The sequence below is a fragment of the Podarcis liolepis genome, assembly GCF_965112155.1.
Source record: "Podarcis liolepis genome assembly, chromosome: Z".
NCBI lineage: Eukaryota > Metazoa > Chordata > Lepidosauria > Squamata > Lacertidae > Podarcis > Podarcis liolepis.
In genome coordinates this window covers 48003042-48024183 of record NC_139570.1, presented here as the reverse complement: position 1 = coordinate 48024183, position 21142 = coordinate 48003042, and the positions used below count along the sequence as shown (strand labels likewise).

The following is a 21142-nucleotide window of genomic DNA, read 5'->3' as shown; positions in this document are numbered from 1 at the left end:
AACATTCAAAATATTATTGTATTTCATACCTTTTACACACCATGTACCCCAGCATGGGTTCCAGAGCAAGGCCCTCTGCTGCACCCAAGGGCGCAGGCTCAGCTCTGTCCTCCAATACCTTCGCCACACCTCTGCACGTGCACGCCCACCCCCAAGTATCTGCTGCCCAAGGCAGCTGCCTCATTTTATCTAATGATAGGGCTGCCCCTGGCAGGAGGGAAGAATACCCTGCACTCACTTCTGGAGGCAGGTAAGTTTGTACACAGCCTGCCAGTCCTTTTGTGTCCCACTGCCCTTAAAGTGCCAGCGGCCACATATCTGTGGGTGGCTGAAAATGTTGGCTCGTGCACAGGTGTGCATGGCTGTGGCTGTGTGAGTGTGCATGGGGTGCAAGTGTCCTGGCGTGTGTCGTATGTGTCTGTTGTACATGCTGGTGCAGGCAGAGTTTTGTACCTTGCAATGGAATTGTGGTATGCGAGGATGCAGACATCCCTGTGTGTAGGGGTGGGTGGGTGCAGCTGCAGATTTCCATCTTCCTTTCATTGTCCTCGCACATGTATGCAGTATTGGTCATTGTGCTTTTTCACAAGTATCTGTGTGCACGCACGTGTGCATGTGCACACGAGTGTGTGACTCATTTTCCAGACTTGCGTGGCCTCTTGCCTCAGATTGTCTGAACAGCCATGTTGCTCTCGTGTTGTCTTTCAGAATCACTATCAGTGACCCTTGAAGATTGGCAGCTACGGTACGTTCTTCACTCCCACTCACCCCTGCCTCCCTCAGCCTCTAGTGATGCATGACTCAGTGTTAGTCTTATCCCACCCAGCCATGCCTTCCCATTCCCCTGTCCTGCCACCTGCCTCTCCTAGGTAGTTCTTAGAGATATCCTGGTCTTCAGAAGCAGGCCCTGCAAATTCCTGCTCGTTAGAGCCTTGTAGTGGAAATGTGGTGGGATTTTTTTTTTGCTGCAATTAATTTAAATTATGTGAAAAGAAAATAATTTCCCCATCTCCACCATCCCTAATAGTCCTCTTAAGTCCCATAGAATTGGACAGCTGGGAACATGATTTTGAGAGGGAGGGAGGAAGAGAGTGAGTTTGTGAAGGTTGCACCATTATTAAGAGTCTTTTCTCCCCAAGCTTTCTTCCACAAACATTGGCCAAAGCAGACCACTGGTCCTTCCATCCCAGGATCCTCTCCTCTGACTGGACTCAGGAAAAGAGGGAGGCCTCTCCCATCACCTTCTGCTACCCAAGGTCCTTCATCTGCTTAAAAAACTTGTGTTCCTCATGCCCATCCCTATGTCTCGAGTTATGTCCCTAGCATTGCTTCCCTTCAGATTCAGCAGGAGAAATTAGGCCCTGGTGAGCTTTTTTTCATCCCGTACATTTCACTTGGGCTGGTACCAGAGCAAGACCAAGTCTTTTGGGGGTTTTCTCCACTCTCACTGACATCTGCTTGGGTCTCTGGGTAGGGTCTCCTTGCAAACCACGAAGACTTCCCAGCTCTCTTCTGCTGGGTTTGAAACAAATCATTTAATAATTCCCCGACGCCATGCATCTACACGGTTGCACAGTTGATCACTCATCAGGGGGGTGGCACTTGCACCTACACTAGAAAAGGCTTGCCCTGTTTAAGTTGTGCCAGCCACACAGTTGTTAAAGGCACAAGGCATCATCTGCTTTATTCCTGTAACTTCTCACAGCAAGCTGCTCCTGTTGGAAGAATGTCTCTCTTCAGCAGGATATAGGAGATGCCTCACATCCCTTCCTTCTGAGAGCTTAGCAACAGTGATTAAGTGACACAACATACTCAGCAACACTAGAACACAGTATCTGCCTAACAAGCCTTAGGATATTGCATCAATGTTTTGCTTACTAACTTCCTGTTTGATTTACTTTTTAAAAAAATGAAAGCTAGTCCAGGAGGGAATGGACATGGAAGACCCCAAAATCATTCAAAATCCTATCCCAAAATGAACTTTAATTCACCTTTATTTTACCCGACAATTATGGGAACTACTTTCAGGTGTAGTCCAGAGGTTTGTGAACCAGTTCAGTGAACTTTGTTCTGCTGGACTAGTTCATTCCAAGCTCTGTGACTTAAGAAACATCCCAACCCCACCCCAAACCCCCACCACTGGCACACAGCATCCTCCTTGTGAAACACAGCAACTTGCAAATAAAAGTTGCTGGGTCTCAAACTTCCCACTGAATGTGCTTAAACTAACTCCTTTGGGGTTCTGGTTCCATATCCTTTGGTACTGTTTTATTTGGTGTGTTGTGACTCGCAAGCCTCGCACACTGACACTCAGGGATGCACAAATTTCATGGCCACACCCCTGCCATGGAACGTTGCTTTATTTGTTCCTTAACAAGGTGACCAAGTCTCAGTAAGTTCTTTGATCTATCTAGATACCTAATTTCACTTTATCCCTCCCATTCTATAAGATGTTCAGGATAATGTACATAGTTCCCTGCCTTTATCTTCACAAGATAAAGTTTGGGTGTGTGACAGCGACTGGCTCAGAAAGCTTTGTGGCTGAATGGGAATTTGAGCCCAAGTGTCCCTAGTCTTAAGTGCGGCACTCTAACCATTACACCCCTACTGCCTTGAGATTTAGTCAGCTTGTTCCACATTGAACCTGTAAATGTGAAAAGACTGTAGGAGCCAAGCATCTCATTTGAACTTCGTGCTGTAAACTTTATTCCACCTTCTGACCCCTGTACCCATTTTTTTCTTCACTGCAACAAGAGAGCCTTTCTAAGCCTTTCTTGCCTTCTCTGCTTCTATTTTCCTTTCTCTCTTCCAAAACTTTGCAGCAGCATATTTGTTGAACACCAAAGAAGGGCCTTTGCAAGCATTATTTTCTTTGGGGTTTCCAGTTAAGGTAGGAAGAGAATTCACAGCAAAAGGTAGGGCAGCAAAAGAGATACTTCGGCAATGAGGAATTGAGTATTAATAGGGCCCGGTGGGCAGTAAAGAAACCCAACTGCAGATTCTGCAGCTGAGGAAGACAGGTTCTAAGAGTAACAGAGATAATAATAATATGCATTACATAACTCTACTTAGATTCACAGGATTTATTACACATTCAGTAATTCAGTTCCCCTCGCCTGCTTCGTGTGCATGTTTGTGTGTGTGTGCAAGAACAGTTACACAAGCAAAAGGGGTTTTTTTTTCTTCATAAACATGAGGACCAGACAAATTGGTTTTGTTTTTTGAAGTGTGATTATAAAAATGGTGTGGCCTGGGCCAGGTGACAGGTGCCTTTCTGGCACAGCAAACCAGTGTTCTGGATGGCTCATACAGCCTGTTCCACAGCAGTAATGAGAGAGAAGGGGAAAAGCCTTGGCTTTTGGTATATCCAAAGCAGGGACGATGTTTTCTTGCTCCCTAGCAAGCTCCAGTTAGGAAGCCCCCTGTCCTGGGGGTTGTTTGTTGCCAGGGGAGCAGTGAAGCAGGAGCAATTTGGCAGTATAATAAATCACACTGAGCTAGAAAATCTGTTTTATTGTTATTTGTGACCTGAGAGGCTGACGCTGTGTACACACTATAGCTTTTAAGCATATTTGTAGTGCAGTCTTTCCCTTCCAGAATTCTGGGCACTGTAGTTTCAGTTCCCAGCAAACCATAACAAACTACAGCACCCAGAATTCTGGAAGGGAAAGACTGCATTATGAATGTGTTGTTAAGGAATAAGGTATGTGTGACCAAAGGGGTGGGCAAAGGCAGCAAGCTGTGGAATTGCAGTCACATGAAAGAGGCAGAGATAGAAAACGTTTTGTACATACTTGTCTTTGTACATGAATGTAAAATCTTGAAAAATGTCCCATTGTGAGGAGTATCTCCTGTAAATTTAATTAATCAATCATTTTTTATATTGTCACAGACCTACTAAGACAGAGTATACACAGAATAAAAGCCATGAGCATTAAAACATACACTTACTTAACATACGATTACAAAAGATAAAAGCATGAGATACAAATGGAAATTAGCATTAATCTTCTTATGAGACCTTTGAGCCTAGAACAGGAACTTGGCCACTAATTCTGTTGTTATTATTTTGTATCAGCCAAGAAATATTCCAGGTGCCATTCCTGTGTCCTTCTGGGGTGTTTATTTGCAAGGGGGCAAAGTAGTCTGTTGCAGAAGGGAGGCAGCTAAATCTGGCCTTGTTTCTATTCTATAGATGCAAGGCCCATCTCTGGCCATTGACTAGTGGTTAGCACTCACTATGGGATTCCCAAAAGGGGATGCAAAAAGTTTGAAAGAACACTCTCAACTGTTGAACTAAATTCCTGAATCCATATCGGAACTACATACAGCAGCTGAGACAAGATATACTTATATACTTTCACGACAGCAGGGATAAATTGTGCTCCCTTACTATAGAAAAAAATGGAGTCCCACTTCATTGTACTCTGAGCAGCTTCTACCGCCCATCTCTGTGGGGGTAGTCCAAGAAAGAGTGGAGGAAAACATAATGCCCCAAGTATCTAAACTTCTTGATTTGTGTCTATACGCCAACCACCTATTCTCCTCTTACTTATAAATCTGCATCTAGAAGAGACCATGATCTTTGTTGTGCTAAAATTAATTGTAGATGCATTATCCTTACGTAATACTAGAATGAATTTTCAAGGCCTGTTTTGGACAGAGGCGTAAGTACAGCATTTCCTGCCTTCAGTGATAGTAAGACTTCAGCCCCTGCTCTTCTAAGTTTGATCAAGGCCATTGGTGTGGAGGAAGAGAGTGAGCGGAGAGCAGTGGCGTTCAGGTGGAGATGGTGATTTCTCCTTGGCACATCTCTGTATCATCCCCAGTGAACCTGTAGCTGTGGAGTGTGAGAGGTATACCATGCAGCTCAGGGGGACTGTAACTCGGTGTTCCATCATCACGGCAGTTTTGCAGTAACTGACTTGCTTCCAGAACATCATCTCTTTCCTGCTTCCTGTCACCCCTCCTCAACAGCAGCTCAGAGGTTGCCATTCAGTTCTTGCCAGGCTGTTTGGTTGCAGGAGCTGGTCTTTTTGAGGAGGCTTGGCTGTTGCCCGTTCATCCTTCTGGGACTCGCTGTTGGGAAACTTTGCCTGCCCAGAGCCTGGATTTTACAAAGAGCACCAAGGAAGTCACAAACAATCATTTCCCTTCCGGTTTTGAGAGAAGAGCTGCATTTGCAGCCTTCGTGCATTACAAAGTTCCTATGCAACTCCCATGTAGCAAATGCTTTTGTGCGTGGAGCGTGATGCGTTATGATCCTTCACACCTCTAAATAGCCACACAGTACACATGCTGGGAAGCTCTGCATCCTCAAGGCACTGCTGACTTTAGATCACTACAAAATAGAGCCTTGTTCTGGTTGGAGCTCATTAAGCGGGGGGGGGGGGGGGGGAATACAAAAGTAGGTTTGAGAGAGGAAAATGGTAGACCAAAGCAAACTCTTCCATGGTAAAGGGCAAGCCCTGGTGACAACATCTGCTCACAGTGGTTTACATGCATGTAGGACTGTCACACAGATAATTTAACTTCTCTGTTATATTTATTGTGCAAGAGCCCATAGATATGTTTATCCTAGACTGGGCTATGGCCATGGAGATGGAGAGCCCCTCTCTGGGATACTCCCAATCTGTTCCCAGACACCCAACCTGATCAAGCCTCGTGACATCCATACACAGTGGCAACCCCCACCACCCCACCCCCACCATCAGAAAGGTTATGTGGCAGACTTGCCTATAGTACTGAGGCTATCCAGTAACTTAAGGTAAGTTCCCAGAAGTGAATCAGCACTGGAAAAATGAGTGGTGCCAAGGTTTACAGCGCCTAAAAATGGATGCACCAGGATATGAATTTGCTTTGCAAAAATTAGGCCACACTTCAATCTTTTCTCAAGGCAGTTCACACAATAAAAATATAACAAATATAATGAGATAGTAGTAAAATTAAAAAGCATGAATTAAAACAGGCAGCAATAAAATAAAAAACAAGCTAACATCACATGGAAATTGGCAGAGGCTGGCACCTGCCTGTCTCATGCTGAAGCAGTTTGGGGTGACATAAACAAGGGTGATGCCGTTACTATAGCTGAAGGACATACCTAAGAGGTGCTCCACCTTCAGCATCCAGCAGCTCAAAGCCAACTTCTGACCACACCAGTCTGACAGTATGAAGCAGCCCTTGGTTGTTGCTGGAGAGGTTCAAAAAGTCTGGGAGTTGTCAATTGGAGGGGGGTGGAGGGAGGCATGCTGCAACCTAATTTCTGACTAAATTTGTTCTAGGGTTATAAAGAAGTGTTTGAAAAAGCTGGACTCAGCTAGTGGTCAAGCTCAAAAAGGTGCCCTTTACTCTCAGAGCAGGGGGTGCCTGATCCAGACTGGCCGGCAACTTCTGAAACAGCACCTCCCAGAGGACACCACCCATTCTGTGTAACATTGCTCCTCACTCGCTTGGTATAGTAGCATCACAAAGGTTGTGCTGCATGCTTCTCAACACTTACCTGGGTACCAGGACCTCCTTTCTGGAAATTGGACTCTGGTTTCTAGAGATCTTTCAGTGAGATTCTAAGTGAACACCTGTAATCCATGGGGATTTCATAGATCTGTGTCAAGGGTGGTTTCTAGTCTTCCTTTTTAAAGCAGCAACAGTGAACTTGATCCATTTTTAAAAGGCTGTGAATAACAGCATTGCCCTCTCTGGTCTATGTGAAGGCCAAGGTCCTGGTCTGGATGAGGTGGAGAAGCATGTAGGGATTGTGACTGACCGCCATGGCTAACCTCTGTGTGTGTGTTCTCTTCTCGTCTTTCTTTCTCTTCTTCTCTCTGCTCTCACAGCCGGAAGGGCCCTGCCTCACCTACTCGACCCACCATAATCCGACCAGCTGAACCGTCCCTCTTAGATTTATAACCCGAGGCCTGTAGAAAGCTGGCAACAAGTTCTGTGCCCGGGGTTCTCCCCGCCCCAGCAACCCGACCCCTTGTTCCTCCCACAGGCACCTTCACTCCCTTCCTTCCCCCATGTCGTAAAATGCTCGTTAGTGATTGAGCTCTTCTTCGTCTTCTCTCGTGCATCCTGTATTGCTTTGTGAGCGTAGAGTAGTCCTAGTTCAGTGGCATGGGGAACTTGGAAGGCCATAAGATCTTTGGAGCATTGTTTTTACAGGAGCATTGCTGTGCACCAAAATGGCAGTTGTGGACAACCTGCCTGGTCTACGCATAGCATCCTGCCTGCGTTGGTTAGCTGTAGCATCTAGCTCTAATCTATAGCTACGTAACAATTTCCCCCCCTACTATAGTTAAGATGAAAATTCTGGAAGAGGATAACACATGAAGATAATGTTAACAAAAACGTTTTAACATTCATGGTAACTTCTGGTATGTGGGTTTGAGAGTCAAAGTGCAAACTTTAGGGAACAGTTGACACAGCCTTCTCTCAAGCTGGGGACAGGAGAGCAGTTGTGGAGGGCTTACTGAATAATGCCGTCTTGCAGACCAAGAATTCTCTCACTATCGCGAGGTGGAAGGAACCAACACAATGTGCTACCCTCCGTTTTTTGAAGTAGCAAAGGAAGGTTAAGAGAGGCTGGTATTTCCAGGCAGCTGGCTTGTATTACCACTTACAACTGACTTTCCACAAAGCAGGAGAGAGGTTGATAGCCTTCCTCTCCACAGAAATGGACTATCTAATATTTCCAGGAGTGGGCTGTGTGTTTTAGTGCAACTACCATTGCTTCAGACAAACAAACAAAAACACTACTCGTTTGATGTCATGACGATTCTGTTGATTCTTCCAACCTTCACTTCTTGCATGCTGATGGTACAAATATGTAATGTGGGGGGAAATGTGTGTAACTGCTAGTCTTGACATCCTCTTCTCTGGCTTCTTTATGTATATGTTGAGGGGTAAATATAGAAATATTTAAAGTGGGGTGGGGGAAAAGATCCGCAACATCCTGTCTTTTTGAAAGCCAGCTTTAGACATCCTCCTTGGAAAATTTCAGCCATCCCCACTTACAATTTTTGTTCCTTTTACCCCAGTGCTGTTACTTTTAATTTTCTGTTGAAGATCCTCGACGTCAACTTCTGATGTCCAATCCTTTCCATATTTTAACTGTTGTTTTACATTTTTGTCCCTCTCCCTCTCTCTCTCCCCCCTTGTTTTTTCTTTTGTGTTCTTGTCTCTCTTTCCTTGAATTCCAGCCGCCCTGGCAAAGCTAGTCCCTCCCGCCCGGAGAGTCCAAAACCACCATTTGACATGTAACCCTGCTCCCTTCTTGAGATCCATCCTTTATCTGCCTCTTAGCTGTTCTGTCCTGGAATGGTCCAACGCACATGTTAAAAACACAGCTTTGTTCTGTTGTAGCTTGTGGCTTGCACATATCAGATGTGACTCTAGTGAAACTGGCTTTTCTTCCTCCCAGTTGCTTTAAAGGAATTTAAACAAAAAAATGAGCTATATTGTAGTAATGAGAAACATATCTTTACTGTTATATAAATATCTATAAATATCTATAAATATAAAGATCTAAATATATATGGTGTCCAGATGTTTTAAGCCTTTAATGCTTCTGATGTTTGAGTTTAGCAAATACTTGAGTAAGGAGATTATATATAATGTACACATGTGCACCCAACAAAATATAACCCACACCCAGAAGTCTGAGATTGTCAACTCCCTGCTGTACATGGTTGGGTTATTGTTGCCCCAAAATTGTGGTGAATCTTCGCAGTGCTGCTAGTATCTGTGATGCTGTCTGTGATCTGTCAACTCTTGTTTATTGGCTGAAAAATAAACTATTATTTCTGTATAACTGAGTACTCCATGTCTAGAATAAAACACTCTCTCAGTGCTTCCAGGCTCTTATACTTAATGCTGTCAAGTTATTTGTGGCAAGACAAATGGAGAGCTGCACACATGATGGCAGTCAGGAGCAATAGGTTGATGTCCTGGTTTTACAGTTACACACACACACACACATATATTCTGTATGGGGTTTTTAAAAGGAAGCATCACCATCCACTGAAAGTGCAGCATCTCACTGGGGTATTATTTACACATACCAAGAAAAGGTTCTATACAAAAACTCCAAACAACTTTAATTGGAGTAGATTCCACGGTTCTTAAAAAAGAAAAACTCAGCTGTTTTCCTTGGCAGGTGATTTTGGCAGCCAACACATTATTATTATTATTAGTTGTAGTAGTAGTACCCTGCCCACTCTAGGTGGCTTCCAATAAATATAAAAGCATAATCAAACATTAAACACTTCCCTGTATAGGGCTGCCTTTAGATGTCTTTGAAAGTTTGTAGGGTTATTTATCTCCTTGACATCTGATGGGAGGGTGTTCCACAGGGTGGGTGCCACTACCAGGAAGGCCCTCTGCCTAGTTCCCTGTAACTTCACTTCTTGCAATGAGGGAACCGCCAGAAGGCCCTCGGCACTGGACCTCAGTGTCTGGGCAGAATGATGGGGGTGGAGACACTCCTTCAGATATACTGGGCTGAGGCCATTTAGGTTTTAAAGGTCAGCACCAACACTTTGAATTGTGCTCAGAAATGTACTGGGAGCCAATGTAGGTATTTCAGGACCGGTGTTATATGGTCTCGGTGGCCACCTCCAATCACCAATCTGGCTGTCGCATTCTGGATTAGTTGTAGTTTCTGGGTCATCTTCAAATGTAGCCCCACATAGAGCACATTGCTCTACAGGAGATAACCAGCAGGAAATAACCAGTACATGTACCACTCTGGCAAGACAGTGCATGGGCAGATAGGGGATCAGCCTGCATACCAAATGGAGCTGGTAGACAGCCGCTCTGGCCACAGAATTGACCTGCGCCTCCATGGACAGCTGTGAGTCCAGAATGACCCCCATGCTCCGTACCTGGTCCTTCAGGGGCAGAGTTACCCCATTCATGGAGTCCCCCCCCCCCCGCCTGCCTCCTGCCCACCAGAAACAACACTTTATTGTCTGGATTCAACTTCAGTCCATTATTTGCCATCCATCCTCCAGCCACACAGGACCTTCACCACCATCACTGGTTCCAATTTAAGAGAGGTAGAGCTGGGTATCATGCACACACTGATGAACACCCAGTACAAACCCCCTGATGATCTATCCCAGCGGCTTCATGTAGATGTTAAAAAGCATGGGGGAGAGGATGGAGCCCTGAGGCACCCCACAAGTGAGAGCCCAGGGGTCTGAACACTCATTCTTCATCACCACTTTCTGGACACGGCCCAGGAGGGAGCGGAAAGAAACAGCTTTCACCTCTGTCCCTAGCTGGAGATCATTGACCAGCATGACCATGGTCCTCCAGATGTGCCACAGGCTCACTCACTTTGCCCAGGAATGGAAAGTTTGAGATGGGTCATAGTAGCCGAGTCCAATGGTGTGTTTTTTTAAAAAAATAAAGTTGTTTGATAACTGCCTCTTTCAGGGAATTCTCTCTCACAGATGGAAGCATTCACCACACTACAGAGCCCATTGTCTAGCCCTGCTTGGCCCACAATGAGATCAACACAGAACCCAAACTTGTGCATTATGCTTAAGTTGCAATGTCTTCCTATATAGCAGGGTAGATCACGTTGAAAATCTACTCAGATAATAAAATCATATGTCAATATTAAGGTTCCATGGATGGTTAAGTCCAGTCAAAGGTGACTAGGGTGTGGCGTTCATCTTGCTTTTCAGGCCAAGGGAGCCGGCGTTTGTACACAGCTTTCCAGGTCATGTGGCCAGCATGACTAAACCGCTTCTGGCACAACAAAGGACTATGACAAGTGCCAGAGCACACAAAAACACAGTTTACCTTCCGGCTTGCAGCAGTACCTATTTATCTACTTGTGCTGGTATGCTTTTGAACTGCTAGATTGGCAGGAGCTGGGACAAAGCACCCTGTTCTGTGGATTTAAACTGCTGACTGAATTGGGTGGTGCCACCAACATCCCATAATCATAGAACTGTAGAGTTGGAAGTGACTGCAAGGATCATCTGGCCCCTGCAATGCATTAATTTTTTGCACAATGTGGAGCTTAAACTCCAAACCCTGAAATTTAGTCTCAGGCTCTACTGCAGAGCTTTCCAAACTGCAGTGTGTAAGATCACAGTTTTGTGTGGGCAGGGCAGTGGGAAGTAAATAAATGGAGAGTGAAGAAAACCCACACGTCCTTTATTAATTCACACACACATACCCCTACCTGTGCAAAGCTGCAATCTATAAAGTTTACCCAGCTTTGGGAAGGCAGTGCCAGAGCTCCAGAGCACTTGTGCTGCTGCCCCAAAGATGGATAAAATTACTTTAGTAATCTTTTGAGGTCAATATTTGGGACTCCCAAATGGATCTTCTCAGTAATGCTGCATCTCAGCTGGTGCCCTGTGCAAGAAAACTGCCCGATCCCAGATCCTGCACTGCAGCTGAGCAAGGTGCCTGGCTCTGCGAAGGAGGCTCCAGGGCTCTGGCAGGGTCCTAGAGCCCTTCTCTCCATCCCAGAGCAGGGCAAGTACTTCCTAGGCTTCCGGTTTGGGAAGGTGAGCGCTCCCAAAGTCAGACAAAACGGATGGGACTTCGTAATATTTGAAGTCCCCAAGTAGATCTTCTTAATTTTGCACCATCTCAGATCAAAGCTGTGTGCAGGAATACTGCCAGCACCACTCTTAATCAACTAAGCAAGGCTCTGGGAAGGCAGGGCAGACTTTTGGAAGGCAGTGCCAGGGTTCTGGGAGAATCCTAGTCCCCTTGTGCAGACCTGCCAAAGCCAGACAAAATAGACTTTTCATATTGTGCCATCTCGGCTAAGCACTGCAGGAAAGCTGCTGATCCCACATGCGGGTAAGCAAGGCACCTGACTTGGGAAGGGGGGTCCAGGACTCCAGCAGGGTTCTAGAGTCTTTCCCTCTGTCCAGCCACCCTCCCCAAGCCCGACAAAATTGACTTTGTAAGGTTCCATAAAATAGCGACCTGCAGCACCTGAGCACCACTTCTCACCTTGGGAAGGCAGTGCCAGGGCTCTGGCAGCACCCGAGCCCTTGCACCATCCTCTCAAAGCCAGACGAAACGGATCTTCTCAATTTTACACCACCTCAGATCGGAGCCCTGCAGAAAACTGCTGCCGCCACTCTTAATCAGCTGAGCAAGGTGCCTGGCTCTGGAAAGAAGGCTCTGGCAGGGTCCTAGAGCCCTTCCCTCTGCCACGCCTTCTTCCCAAGGCCAAACAAAATGGAAGGGCCTTTGTAATCTTCCATAAAATGGCGGCCTGTGGAGGCCAATATCTGGCGCGTCTCAATTGCGCCCCCAACTGGAGCGTCTCAATTTCACACCACCTTACATCAGCACCATGTGCAGAGAAACATCCAGCACTCCAAATCCCGCACTGCGGCTAAGCAAGGTGCCTGGCTTTGGGAAGGAAGCTGCAGGGTCCCAGAGCCCTCCGTCCGTCCTTAGGAGACGCAATACACTTGCAGCAAAATAGCAGAGTGAAATGCATGCACACACCCCCCCCACACCCCCACTGCTTATGTCCGGGGAGTAAGGATTGTTCCGTCTTCACAAACCCCTTCCACATGAGAGACATGTGTCGGTTAAAGTGAGATAGGGAATGGCTCTCCTGAGGTAACAAAACAGAAGCCCCTAAAAGCCCACAGCTGAAGGACACCTTCGTTTCTCAGAAACCATCACTAGAAGAACCACAATAAAGCGCAGTAGTTCCATTGTACCTTTTTGTACAATTCTGGGGCTCCACCACTAGAGGTGCAGTTAGGATTTTTGGGTGGCTGAAACAGCATAGCGCTATGTAAAAATGAGAACAGAATGGTGGACTGGAAACAGCACGAAGTACCTACAGGAAAAGCAGGGCTTGTATGCACTCTCCTAGATAACAGAGAAGGCTCTGCTACTTGAAACGGCGTGGAGATTGACAGACTGAAATGAGCATCTGACCTACACAGAGGCCAGAAAGGAAAAGGGCTGGGCGATGTCTGGTTTCAGGATCGTGCTGTATCAACAGCTAAACATTGCGATATACCGATACAGAACGATGTCTGAAATAAGGATGGAACTCTGTAGAGACAAGCCGGGTAATCCCTTGGCAACTGCTACTACTTAGGGGTCTAAAACTTACAAAATTTAACTTCCCTTTAACATATTGCTACGACTGTTATTTTATAGTACAGGTAATTTGTAAATTAGCACATTTTCAAAAAAAATTACAGCTGTAGGAGTAATTCGTAGCGTAGATATCAAACGCAAGATGAGATAATGTTCCCTAATAAGACACGAGGGAGACACAAACACACACCCAGAAGGGAGGAAGGATACTTAAAACAAGAGGGCAAGGCTTATTTTTATTTTCTTTAACTCAGAAGTAAATAACCCAGTTTATTTTTCCACGGGACTAGCAGCAACTTCCAAGAGAGCCCCAGCGGAGGGCAGCAGCAGTTCAAATGGCAGGGCTGGGCAACAACTGGAAGGGGGTCTGGGGAGTTGAGGCAGAAAGGGCTTCCTGCTCTTGTGATGACCCCAGTATAGCTCAGGTGTCAGGTCTTGTGGGCAGGCAGAGACAGCCCAAAAAAAGAGGAAGGAAAGGGACTCCCAGCAAGAAGCTTGGAGCTGGCTCGGACTGCATCTCCCTCAACCGCCTACCAGCCTGGCGCCTGCACTTAAAACAAGAAGCTCATGAGGAAAGTTCCCAGGTAGGCTGCTTTCTTCAGCACCTGCTCTTATGATTCGTTGCAGGAGGCAGAGGAGAGTTGAGGGGCAGCAGGAATGAGGAGAGGAGAAATGACCGAACTCACGGTTTTCCCCACATCGTGATTTTTGCATAGCACATGCACGCATTGTGATTCACGATATATCATCACATCAAATACTATGAAACCATTACCACGAGGTCGACTTCAGACTGGTTTGGGACAATATTGATACAGTGGTACCTCGGGTTAAGAACTTAATTTGTTCCAGAGGTCCATTCTTAACCTGAAACTGTTCTTACCCTGAGGTACTACTTTAGCTAATGGGGCCTCCTGTTTCCACTTCATCCTGAAGCAAAGTTCTTAACCCAAGGTACTATTTCTGGGTTAGCGGAGCCTGTAACTTGAAGCATCTGTAACCCGAGGTACCACTTGTACATTGCCCAGCCCTAGCAGCAACTAGATTTTTTCTCTTCCCATTCCTGGGAGAAAAGCACAGTTTAATGGTGAAGGCTGTCCATTTCAGCAAGGACAAACAGAATGCACATGCATATAACTCAATCATGTCTGCACAATAAAGGAAACTGTTCATCTTTTGTAGAACATAAGAACCACACACAGTGTGCTATAGGTGGAACAGGTTTATTCAGAAAGAACAAATTTGTAACAGGATTAAATTATCTTTGCAATAGAATGCAAGTTCTCTCTAATAAAGGTTTTCCTTTCACATTCCCAGAAACCAGACACCCAATAAATATTTCACAATGTTCCATATTAAATCACATTCCTGGCTCCCGCCACTGAATTTGATTTTTTTTTTAAATACAAGATTACAAGATGACTTCTGGCAGCCCGAAATTCTGCCCAAAGACTTTTCTCCTCTTTATTCAAGGTATATACAAAATGTTACACAGATACACTATGTACATTCGTGCAAACAGGAGCTCGCAAGCCCACTTTGTAGTGCCAACACAATGCACTGAGGGAGTAACACTGACATCACAGCTGTGCCAATCTCCTGGAAGAGTGCAGTGATTTAAGTCTACAATCGTGCTCTCCTGAAAAACTGGCGAAGGATGAAGCTTACATTTTAAGAAGCTTCCCTGTGTGCTTTTCCTTTGGATGGACTTTTTCGAGCAGGTTCTACTGGAAAGAAAGGCTCTGATGAAGATACAGCAATCTATTATGTAAGCGACTGGCAAAACGACTTACAAGGAGGTGCAATGCAACAGCAATACCCATCCACTTTGCTAGCACTTTTCACCTCCAGGAGGGACCTTGGTCACAAACAAGCAGCTATGTCACCAGCCAGCTACTTCTGCTGCCTGTATGCAAATGTACAAAGTTATCTCGCACAGATGGCCTCCTAAGTAGGATTCAAGCTAGACATGGGGCAAATCTTTGTCCCTCCCTCATGCACCTGCTCTGAATGCCTTTTTAACTCAACATATGATACACACCCTTCTACATAGAAATCTCTGGCCTGGTTCTGTATTAGAACCACAGGAGATAAAAAAAAATATTTCAAACAACCCTGCTCACTGTTAAAATAATCCACTGCCCAACCAGGAAGAAAGGAGATCCAATTAAAGGTAGTTGAAATTCCAGAGATCAATATAAAAGTATGCTTTTTCAGTGATTTCCTTTAAAAAAGAAGAGGGGAGAAAGGTTTCTCCATCTTAAAAAATTAAAACCATCCAACAGAGACAGCAAACTATGTCACCTTCAAAAGCGCAGCCACATTTCCATCCCATCCTCAGATCATCGGCACCAAAAAGCCAGAAGCCAACCTCAAAAGGGTAACAGGAGACAGATTCTCCCCCTGAACTGCCTGTCCCAAGTCATTAGACAAAAAGGAAAATGTTTTGCAGAGCTCTCTGTTTTAAGGAGGGCTAGAGATTAAGATGGCTGCTAAATTTGGGCAGGAGGCCAACTGTGCAATAAAGCAAAAAGACAGAGATCTATGGTAAGGGACAAAGAGGATCCAAACCATCTAAACCTGGAATAAATTAACAGAAAGGTGCTGAGCTGATGGCTACAATGACAAATGGAACAAAAGTCACTGACTGAGGAAACTGACTGGCTGCCTGAAGCAGAAGCCAGGAGAACCAAAGTCTTCTCCTGAACTTCACATGACAGCCCTACATTATCTGCTCAGGAAGAGCAAAAGGGGAAGACTAGCTCAGGATGCCTGGCACTCAAATTCCACTGAGCTCAACCACCATGTGTGACACTTGCTGCAACCGAAGATTACAGGACAGAAAACACGGGGCACTTTACGTCCTTGGAGATTCCATGCCAAGTTACACCACCATGATCTTGACTTCGTCATTCTCATCAGCTCGATAGAAGAAGGGAATGCAGGGGTTCTGCAAGAGGGAGCCCAGCCTGTCCCGGGGGTTTTGAATTTCACGTAGAAGATGCATGATCTGCTTGGCGGTGGGGTCTTGTGAAGCAGGCTGGGGAGCTTTGTTGTCAGTGTGTGATGGGTGGGATTGTGAAGCGGTGGATTCCAGTTCTGGCTCATCTGCCAAACTCACTTCTCGCAGCCCTGGGAGGCAAGATAGCAGACACTGTTTAACTTCTAAAGAGAAATGTTTGGTCTCAGGTTTTCCTAGAAGTCTCACACACAAAACCTATAAAACTCTCTCCTCAACCCTAGTGTGTGGTAAATGGTTTCTGTTGCTTGTGGAGAGCAGAAAGTAGTTCTGCCCAAGTTCAAAAACAGAGACTGATATTTCTCAAATTCTGGGGCTAAACCAAGACACTGAAATTAAGCTTTGAACTCCCCATGAAGATACCGCAGCTATTTCCCCCACTGGTTGTCACCACTGCTCACCTTCACCATCGGTAGCATTCAGCTCAACGTGCCTCGCTGCTGTAAGAGCAGCTTCACTCTTGGGGTCAGACTGGGGGTCCACATTTTGAGCCATCTCCATGTATTTTATATACCATTCGTTCTTCTCCCCAACCAAGCGCATCACCAACTCCTGGAGCTCCAGTAACTTCATCTGCAATGGAGAAGTATAAAGAGGGAAACGGAATCACCAAGAGCCACCTGTGTGTCCCACATGCACCATACCACCTCCCATTAGAATGAATAGGTTTTCTTCTTCCAATGTCCCTGGAATTGGTTCCTGACAGCTTTTAAAGCATTCAAGCTTCTAGTCCTCAAGGTCCTTAATTTTTCTGCTCATCTATATCGCCTCTGCTTTGCAAATGCTCACTGTCACTGTTCTCCTTTGCTTTCTTCCAACATCACCCTCTCCTGTGTTCTCATAATGGACCCAAGTGGGTTAGCACCACCAGGAGCACAAAGGCATGAACATTGATTTGCAAAGACTTTTAACCTTGGTGCTCCCAGAAGCAAGTTTCCAGATACATTGCTTTCTTTAGAGCTAAAGCAGCAACATTGGAGGTGTCCTCTTCCCCTTCGATCCAGGCTTGTACCACCACTACTTCTTCGTTCTACCTTAATTTAACTGACCAAGGAAAGTCAACTATGTTTTATTTTCATCTGAGGTGCACGATTCTGAATCACCCTTCTTATCAAGCCCAAACCTCTCCTTCCCCTTTGTCTCCTGTTATCTATGTACAGGACACATATAAAAACATAATAAGGGACTGCTGGATGGGTCCTGTTCTCACAGTGGCCAACCAGATGCCTATGGGAAGGACCAAAGTAGGACCTGAGTGGAAGAGTTTCCTCCCCACTTGCAATTCCCGACAACTGTCACTTAGGAGCATACCACTTCCAACTGTGGAGGCAGAACACAGCCATCATACTAATAGCCACTGATAGTCTTGTTCTCCATGAATTTGTCTACTCCTCTTTTAAAGCTCTCCAAGTAATTTAAGAAACCTTTTTGTGAGCAGTGGAAGTGGCTTTGTACATGCAGGCAGACAGAGGTGTTCAGGAAGGTCACAGATTACAACAACAAACAACAACAACAGGTGCCCAGAGCTCAAGAGGAGACCAGTTTACTCCTTTAAATGGGGTGAGCCAGACTCTGCCTGAGGGTCCTCTTCCAGTGTGCCAGGAACTGTAAATAAAGACAGTGGACCCTCCTTCAATCGGAGATCTGGCTCAGTAAGCACTGCCGTCCAGGTGCAGGAGTGAAGGGTGGTTGATGCCCTCAGTAACAGTGTGAAACTCACAATACCCCAGCCAGCCCGGTTCACTCCCTTCCGGTACTGTGTCAGAAAGAGCCCTTGGTGGGAAGGGAGGAGATCCCTTGCTCACCTTCATTTCCTCCTTGTCCTGGGCCAGTCGGCTGATGTACTCCTCTTTCTCCTGGTGGCGCTGCTTTAGGATAGCCCTCTGACTCTGGTACAAGGCAATGTACTCACCTGAAACACAGGAGACACAAGTGAGTCTTAGAAAGTCTGTTCAAAAGGTGGTGCTGAAAGCTCCACATTCACCCTTACATATACATGCAACCATGAAATGGGGTTGCCCCCACCTCCTCCTCTCCTTGTAAAAGAAAACAAGGTAGGCAAAGCTTCTGGTACGTTCTGAAATCTAGCAGAATCCACATGTTGCAATAGGTCTTTTGGAAGAAGGGAACAGTTTCCCACCAGCAACTTATTGAAGTTTTATAAACATTGAACAAAGATGAAAAACCATAATGCAGATAAATGTATGTATTCTGCCTTTTATTTTCAGCTAGAAAACGCCATATGAAACCAATCAGCTCGAGAATTCTGAAGCTTAAAGATTTTCCACTATTTCCTTATTTACATGTTTTATTCTGGTAGAAACTAAAAGGGAGAGAAGGAGGGATGGACATAAATAACTCTGCCTGCCTGCTACTACAGGATGCAATGCAAGCTGCAAAATAAGCCTTTTTTGTAGCCTGCACTGCCACATAGTGAGCATAATTATGTGCGCCAAGCAGTGTCTGGTTGGCTTCAGAGTGGGATTGTGCCACTTGCATGCCAGTCTTTGTCTGGCTTGATTCATAGCCTGGAGATCCTCAGAAGACCAAGAGACCTCACAAGCTCCATAATGCCAGAGAGGACGTTCAGAAGCAATCATGTCAGCTGTCTGTTCCATAGCAAGACCTGGGCTTTCTCCACAGGACGATCCCACAGAGCATTCAGGAACACATCGGTTTCCATCCAAGTGGGCCCACCAGTCTTAAGTGAGGGATGGCCATTGCCAGTCCAAACATAATGGGATAAAGATCTCACCATGACAAGGAAGTAGACTGCACTACCCCTTATTCTCAGTCTCTCGTATCACTTGGGGCAAAGACCGTATCATGAGTATGTTCTGCATGGTGTGTCAGACCAAAGACTATTGGAGGTAGATCTATAGCTGACCCAATGGTAGCTAAACATGGTTACTGGAGACACCCAGGACAACCGCCCTGGTGTTCTCCATCACCCCAGAGATCACCTTGGCCAGCCCGATCAGGGATGCTGCTGGGCAACTGGGTGGCCAGCAGACCAGCAGTAAGTTGAATCTGTCTCTCTTAAACAACACCAGACCATCTAAGCTTGTCCCAACATCAAGAGGTTTTCTGGTCAAGGAGATAATGTTTTTATGGACAATATCAACACCTCCCCCTCAACCACCTGGTAGTATAGCCTAGTGCTGTATCATGTACCCAGGTGGGCACAGCTGGGTAAGGTCAGGTCCACCCAGTTCACTCACCCAAGTCTCAGTAATGCAGGTCAGATCAGTCTGTTCATCTATGATGGATGAACATGGTCTTATTACAGACCAATCTGGCATTCAGTAACAGCATCACCAAACCACAGGGCTCAGTGGATATGCTACTAGTACTTTCCAAAGGAGAGGACTCGAATGAGGAACACAGATTAAACAGCTAGGCCTTGGTACTTGAACGGCATCTTCCTCCGCCCATGACCACTGAGACTGGACAGCATTTTAACAACTCCTGGCTACCTGCACACCCAGACACCCATCATCTATCACAACTGAGAGATTCAGGCCAAAGATAGTAAACTTAAGGCCCAATAGTATGTGCATAGCACACCATCAGGAGGAAGATGGTGAATCCACTACTACTCTCTTTCTGCCTCTCACTTGAGGGAAACCACGCCAAACCAAACTTCCCCTCAACCAGGTTCTCATAATGGGTGAGGGTCGCATGCCGTGTCCCCCAGTTTCGGCCCTACATATCCTGACTGACACTCCTCTTCCCCTGTGGCTCCCCAAAGCGGCAACCTTTAAGTGTTGTCCCCTTTGGGGATGACCCCACCTGCCTGTGACAGGGCCTGCTGTTATAATAAAGAAGGCTCTGGACCACATCCACAGTCCAGGTGTTTTCACTCAGCCAACCCTACACTGTAATCAGCACACTTTCTGACATGCAGGCAGGTATCTTACAGGATAAGCAAACGGACACAGGCAAACAGCACCCACTTTTGCTGGCTGAGAGAGCAGACCAGACAGGGACTAGGATGGTGCATACCAGCTGCTTCCTACATACTCTGTAGGTCTGCTCCCAAGACCTTTATTTGGTTGTTTCTGTGTGGGGATACACAGAAGGTAAAATGGTTTAGATAGATGGGTGATGAGTAGTAATTCCTAACTACTGGAGGCTACCTGCATTTTCCTTTGTCTTCATGAGAACTGAGATTTTAAAATGTAAACAAAAGGTCTTCGGGATCCTATGGGAGAATTGCCACACAATCTATATCAAAGTCTTAGTCACACTTCCCCAGACATCTCAGTGAAACGTGGAGAGGGGCACTGAATTCATCTCACCTATAGTGTCCGTTTCTCCAGACAACTGTATACAACGATGTTCCAGCTCTTCCACCCGCTCCTTCAGCTCTGCCCTCTCATGCATCAGGTCTGTGAATCGAGACTAGAAAGCACAACAGCCAGTCATCATTGAAGGTGTTAGGGAGACCATGTGGAAGAAGAAACCCAAACCCTCCTGGCGCAGCAGCCAGCACTACCACAGCAATAATCAGGACAAGGGCAGCTTCTCACCGATAGGCAGCAGATAGGCACCATCCCTTGGAAGGTAAAATGATCTTATTACTAGAAAAGAAAGCAGCAGAAGCCTTCTACCCAAGCAGGTCTGACTGCTTAGGAGGAAAAGCCTGCGGCTGCTTTCCAAGTGAAAAAGTCACTAGAACACTAAAGATTTTTCAGATCAGATCCCTTAAGAACATATATACTCAAAATGTAGCGAGGTGTATCAACAATAAACAAAGTGCGGTTAGGAAGCTTGATTCTTCCACAAAATATCTTTTGATTCCAAAGCAGCATCATTAGTCACTCACCCCCACAAAAGATTGTGACAGGGAGAGAGAAGAGAACCTACATGGTGAAAATCTGATTAAGTGCTAATTATTATAGAGATCTTGGGGAATGGAGGAACTACTATAGCTGTTTGGAAGTCTTACAGTACAAAGACAGCTAAGCCAGTAACAGTCCATCCAACATCACACAGCTCAATAGGCAAAGGCAGGAT

At 45.8% G+C, this 21142-nt stretch overlaps 2 protein-coding genes across 24 annotated transcripts in view; one reads left to right on the top strand and one right to left on the bottom strand.

The window, feature by feature from the left end:
- DNM1 (dynamin 1) overlaps positions 1-8848 on the top strand; it is a 130415-nt gene extending 121567 nt beyond the window's left edge. For 5 of the 15 annotated variants that reach the window (XR_014521574.1, XM_083485823.1, XM_083485820.1 and 2 more), the window contains one exon: positions 6834-8848. Coding sequence is in view for 11 of the 15 variants with exons in the window: in XM_083485823.1 (XP_083341949.1) it covers positions 6834-6906 (73 nt within the window). In the remaining 4 variants the exon portion in view is untranslated. Of the gene's footprint in view, positions 1-708; positions 746-6833 lie in introns of all 15 variants that reach the window. The other 10 variants (XR_014521573.1, XM_083485818.1, XM_083485824.1 and 7 more) reach the window with 3 other exon arrangements.
- Positions 8849-14311: 5463 nt separating this feature from the next.
- Positions 14312-21142, bottom strand: part of GOLGA2 (golgin A2) — a 46255-nt gene continuing 39424 nt past the window's right edge. For all 9 annotated transcript variants that reach the window (XM_083485791.1, XM_083485783.1, XM_083485785.1 and 6 more), the window contains 4 exons: positions 20425-20527; positions 17929-18035; positions 16525-16696; positions 14312-16236 (listed from right to left, as the gene is read on the bottom strand). In XM_083485791.1, coding sequence (XP_083341917.1) covers positions 15989-16236; positions 16525-16696; positions 17929-18035; positions 20425-20527 — 630 coding nt within the window. In that variant the 3' untranslated portion in view covers positions 14312-15988. The remainder of the gene's footprint in view (positions 16237-16524; positions 16697-17928; positions 18036-20424; positions 20528-21142) is intronic.